The sequence below is a fragment of the Chiloscyllium plagiosum genome, chromosome 5 (genome assembly GCF_004010195.1).
Source record: "Chiloscyllium plagiosum isolate BGI_BamShark_2017 chromosome 5, ASM401019v2, whole genome shotgun sequence".
NCBI lineage: Eukaryota > Metazoa > Chordata > Chondrichthyes > Orectolobiformes > Hemiscylliidae > Chiloscyllium > Chiloscyllium plagiosum.
The window spans coordinates 115,248,353-115,254,352 of NC_057714.1; the positions used below are offsets into that span (position 1 = coordinate 115,248,353).

Here is a 6,000-nt window from a genome sequence, read left to right on the forward strand (position 1 = left end):
CCTAATGTAGATAACAAAGGATAGGCACTGGAAATAGATGGATCTGGTGGCCTCTACTCAAGGCATCAGGCAGGCCAAGAAGAGAAAGGAGGAATAGAAAATCCTCTGTGGGTAAAGTACACAGAAAATACCTTTCTTGGTTTTGTTTAGGAGCCTTTCTTTGTGGTGGGAGAGCTGGGAACAGATTTGAAAGGCAGTTTCTGGGTCTCAGAGGTGACATTAGAGGAAAGGGAAATTACTGATGTTTGCAAGAATTGAGGGATTGAGGCTGAGGTTTTCTTTAAAGGAGAAGATTTGCAATTGTGCATTTGAAAAGGGTTAGACCCTGAAGAAAGGGAAGCATTTATAATGTCAGTTTGTATGGGAGTCAGATGGGGAAGTTTGCTTTTCAGGGATTTAGTGGGAATATAGCAAGGTCTCAAAATTGATGGTAACTTCTCATGTTTGGATGCTATCAATGCTAGGAAACACATGTAGAAGAAACTAACGCAAAAAAAATTATAAAATTTATCAGTTGCTTATGTGTTACAACATTCAAATGTCAGTTAGCTCAGCTGGCTGGATAGCTGGTTTAGCATGCAGAGTGACACCAATAGCTGAGGTTACCACGGAGATCCCCTCTTCTCAACCTCACCCCTCATCTGAGGCGTGGTGACCCTCAGGTTAAACTCAGCACCAGTTATCTCTCTCTCTCTCTAATGAGCAAGTAGCGCTGTGGTGCCCTGGATTGTGGTGACTTTATCTTAGAACACTGAAATAATGAAAATAGAGGACGCACAAGATGCCACAAACACAGATATCTCAGAGGACTACATGAGATTAAATGTAAGAAATTTAGCAAAGACAGCATGAAAGCTATTCTTTTTACAGAGAGGGTTGTAACTGAAGTAGAAGCCATGTTAATGCTATTTTGATATTGCTGTGTAAAGAGATATACTGTCAAAGAATTTCATTGTTGGGGGAACAGCCATTCATGGTTCATTCCCCATGTCAATGCCTTGACCAGTCAGAGTCGACTTGTCTGATTTAAAATTAAAAAAAGCTTGGATGTTATCCTTTTCCTGGTGCATTCTCCATGGCAATACCTCAGCCAGAGTATATTTTCCAACACATTAGCACCCTCTTGTCATGCAGTATGAATTGTTATTCCCTGTAAGATTTGGTATTCCTGCCATTCTGTCCTGATGTAGGCCAGATGACAAGCACTGAAAGCGTGTTTCTTTTTCAGCAATACTCTATAATGTATGTATGTTACTGCTTGCGTGGAGAATACGGATGTGAAGGCTGGTCAGACAAAACAGTTGTATTATGATTTATGAGTAATTCTATTTGACTATTTAGATATGTATAATTCTCGATGAATAGTGTGGGAAATACAAATACCTCAAACCCTGGTTTTGCGACGTTACTTACTGACTACTTGACTGACTAACTGCCAGCCTGCTGACTGAGGGGGGCACTGGAGAGCAGCTGCTAAAGTAGTCCACTTCCAGATTGAACGCTGCTGGAATGGCAGTGTTGTTGGTGATCAACAGCTGCCTCTTCATTGTGCCATGCACCATTACCTCACTGAAATTCAAAAGTAGCGAGTTGCTGTGTAAAGAAGACATGAGCAATCAGGATTGCACATTGTGCATAATTATAACCATTTAAATTATGAACAGAAAAAGCAGTATCAAGGATTACCTCTCCTCGTTGCTGTCAGCAGGAATGCTGTAAGTGACATTCAGGCCCTTTGGTTTAGCAAATATCTCCAGCAGAAGAGGTTCTTTCATCTCCTCCACCATGCATGAGAGAATCAAACCACTCAATTCACGCTACAAGGAAGGATTACATTACTCAAAGACAGCATCATTGAGGTTTGATTGCAGCAAGCTGAAGACATAAACCAGAATATTCACAATTGCTTTGAAATCTAATATGTGCACTTTAAAACCGAACAAACAAGTTGCTATTGTGTTTTTTTCCAGCATGAGGATTGCCAATCTTCCAGGATTGTCCTGGTGTCTTCAGGAATTAATAACTAATCTCCAAGAGACACTGCAACACACCTGGGAGAAAAGGCACAGAGGATTTGAAGAATTCTTTCAACATTTGGGGAAGAATGTCTGTGCAGCTGACACTCATGAATCATCCAATTGGCTAATGAAAATCTATTTATCTTCGGCTGTGAGAAGGCATTGCACCGTGAGAATGGACAAATCAACCAATCAGCGTGGGAAGGATGAAGAGACAGGGCAGTTAGAGGGAGGAGGTTGTGTGATGTAGCTCCAGGAACACATCCGATTGAGTGCGAATCATTGGATAGCTTTCTCAGAAGCTGTAGAAACGGGATTGTAACTTTATAATTCCATCATAATAACACGTCAGCACTGCTGGTGCTGACTTGATGATGTTCTCGTACACTCACCATGCTATAAGCTGTTAATTCCACACACGCTGTCACTTCTTCATTTGGCCCCAGAGTGTAACTTGCTGCAGAGACGGTGACTCTATATTGATGAGCTTCACTTTCATGCAACTTATTGACAAAGATGGAAACATATGATCAAATCAGTATCATCAAGGAGTCATTGATTTTCAACAATATGGAAAAAGCCCTTCAGCATGTCAGGGCTGCACTGTCATCAACCATCTTTCTCTTCTAATCCCATTTGTCCAGTACATGGCTTGTTCTAATCAACCTGTTCAGAGTTGTCATTACAAATGGACACTACCACTCTGCCACATGAATTTCCACCTGTAGCCTTGTACACCTGATAGGGATCTACGGTTTATGTGCTATAACAAGACAGAGGTCAGCTGACCCGAGAGACTTTGTGCCACAACACTGTTAAAACAGTGGAGATTACAATAAATTTCAAAGATGTATGTGGCATTGTTAGCATAATGTATTTGAATGCACACTTATGGGACAGGCCAGCATTTAGTGCATGTCATTGTAGTTAAAAGTAAGGGCAAGAATTTTGAAATCAAGATGTTGGGGTTGATGAATGGAACTGGGTATGATTAGATACGAGCACAATGCCTCTGGATGATATAAAGTTGTAGGCGAAAGTGAGGACTGCCGATGCTGGAGATCACAGTCTAAATTAGAGTAGTGCTGGAAAAGCACAGCAGGTCATTTTGGGCAAAAGCTCTTCATCAGGGCTTTTCCTGCTCCTCAGATGCTGTCTAACCTGCTGTGCTTTTCCAGCACAACTCTAATCTAGACTCTGATATAAACTTGTAGACAACTCTTTCCTCTGAAGAATTCGCCTTTATAATTTTTCAATATTTACACTCAGGGTAAACTAACAATTCAAAAATGTGTGTACAGTTTTAAATAGAGGTCAAAAATTTTCAGGCAGCTCGTCACAAATTCATAAGATAATTCTGGACAAGAAAGTTAATTCAACACATTTTATGATTAGATTAGATTCCCTACAGTGTGGAAACTGGCCCAGCCAGTCGACACCAACCCTCCAAAGAGTAACCCACCCAGACCCAATTCCCTCTGCACCTACACTACGGGCAATTTAGCATGGCCAATTCACCTGACCTGCACATCTCTGGACTCTTAGTTCACTCACCTAGAATGACCGTGGTATCAAAAATAGGCTACCATCACCTTCCAATCAACTCATCCATAAACCATTCAACAGTGTAACAATCTACATGGCCCTTCTTATAGTCTCAGAGTAGGAAGGGGGAATGGCTTCTTGAGGTCAAAGATAAATAGGTATGATACGTTGGTTAAACCATATATCTTGAAAAGAAAATGTGGTAATAATATGTTAACTGAAAATAGTACCTGATCAGGTTGATGAACTGCTCGATGAGATAGTTCATCAGGTTGACGAACTGCTCGATGAGATAGTTCTCACACATTATAGCACTTCTCTCACATGTTCAAGCAATAGATAAACCAAGACTGCACAAAATATATGCTGCATGGTGTGTGTACCTACACCACATGGACTACAGCTGTTTAAGAAGGCAGGATTACATCACTGGATTAGTAGTGCAATTGTTTGCCTATGTGCTTGGGGCTTTTCTCAGACTTACCTCTCCCCAGGTATATTTTGTTGGTAGTAGTGTCTGGTTGAAGATTTTCACTGTCTCCTGTGCAGGGATCCCAACATAGATATCTTTGAAAATGACTGTAGAGGACAGCAGGCACACCTGAACTGCTTGGACTTCAGCCTTCACTGCAATATGACTAGTGAGGAAAACAGTAGTTATCAAACCTTTTATTCTGCTCTGTACCCACTTTCTAAATGCTGTCTTTTAGGTAGGACATTAAACCCATGCCCCTGCAATCTCAGGTTGATGTAGATGCTCTGAAGGTGAACAAGGGAGGATTCCCTGGTATGCTGGCCAACAATGTTCCCTCAATCAAATTACTGAAAACAGGGAGACATTGTTGCAATGGTAATGTCATATGACTTTGCCAAGTCTTTGAGTGGAACTTAACGTCCTTCCCTGTGGTGAGCTTGATGGAATGGAATTACGGTGACTCAGTGGTTAGCACTGCTGCCTCACAGTGCCAGGGACCTGAGTTCGATCAGCTTTGGGTGATTAGGATAGGATGAGGGGCTGTATCTGGACAGGGTACTCTTTGGAGGTCAGTGCAGACTTGATGGGCATGAATAGCCTTTTTCTGCACTGTATCGGGATTCAATGATTACTTGATCAGGCAGGAGTGCATGAGGTAGGGAATCTGTCTTCCCACCTCAACTTGGATTACATCCAAGAACAGACTTCTACTGCCACTGCCAATTAAGACCTTTCAGTAGCAGTGCATTAACATAATGACTGATTGAGAGGATTAGCATCAGGAAGGGGACAGATTCTCACTGAGAATCACCCCATCCTTGCTGTCGACCACCCTGCCAACAACACCCTCTCACCAGCACCCCTGGGACAGAGGAACAGTACGAGATGGAATATAATGGGCGGCACGGTGGCACAGTGGTTAGCACTGCTGCCTCACAGCGCCAGAGACCCGGGTTCAATTCCCGCCTCAGGCGACTGACTGTGTGGAGTTTGCACGTTCTCTCCGTGTCTGCGTGGGTTTCCTCTGGGTGCTCCGGTTTCCAATCTAATCTAAATAATATCGGTAATGTAAAAGAGGCAGCATGGACCTTCTGTCATCTGCTCTCCAGCTCATGTCACTTCCAGTAAAACCTGCTCTGATTTCCTCCTACTTATGTTGTACCATCAGCAGATTTGACAACAATACATTCTATCCCTTCATTCAAGTAATTGACTTAGAACATAGAACATAGAGCACAGAACAGGCCCTTCGGCCCTCGATGTTGCACCGACCTGTGAACTATTCTCAGCTCGTCCCCCTACACTATCCCATCATCATCCATGTGCTTATCTAAGGATTGTTTAAATGTCCCTAATGTGGCTGAGTTAACTACATTGGCAGGTAGGGCATTCCACGCCCTTACCACTCTCTGTGTAAAGAACCTGCCTCTGACATCTGTCTTAAATCTATCACCCCTCAATTTGTAGTTATGCCCCCTCATACAAGCTGACGTCATCATCCGAGGAAAAAGACTTTCACTGTCTACCCTATCTAATCCTTTGATCATCTTATATGTCTCTATCAAATCCCCTCTTAGCCTTCTTCTTTCCAATGAGAACAGATCCAAGTCTCTTAGCCTTTCCTCATACGACCTTCCCTCCAGTCCAGGCAACATCCTGGTAAATCTCCTCTGCAGCTTTTCCAATGCTTCCACATTCTTCCCGAAATATGGGGACCAGAACTGTACACAATATTGCAAGAGTGGCCACACCAGCGTTTTGCATAGTTGCAGCATGATTTTTATTGTAAATAGTTAATGCCCCAGCTCTGATCCCTGTGGCACTCTACTAGTTACAGTTTGTCAACCTGAAAATGACCAACCTATTTCAATTCTATGCTTCTTGTTCAATAGCCCCTCCCAATCTCCTTTCTCTCCCACACCCAGCACCACCCCCTCCAACCACACCATATCCAAACCTCAC

The 6,000-nt window shown here is 42.7% G+C and overlaps 1 protein-coding gene across 4 annotated transcripts in view; it reads right to left on the reverse strand.

Moving 5' to 3' along the window:
- dlec1 (DLEC1 cilia and flagella associated protein) overlaps positions 1–6,000 on the reverse strand; it is a 186,422-nt gene that overhangs the window by 44,642 nt on the left and 135,780 nt on the right. For all 4 annotated transcript variants that reach the window (XM_043690852.1, XM_043690850.1, XM_043690851.1 and 1 more), the window contains 4 exons: positions 4,048–4,201; positions 2,411–2,521; positions 1,687–1,817; positions 1,414–1,593 (listed from right to left, as the gene is read on the reverse strand). In XM_043690852.1, coding sequence (XP_043546787.1) covers positions 1,414–1,593; positions 1,687–1,817; positions 2,411–2,521; positions 4,048–4,201 — 576 coding nt within the window. The remainder of the gene's footprint in view (positions 1–1,413; positions 1,594–1,686; positions 1,818–2,410; positions 2,522–4,047; positions 4,202–6,000) is intronic.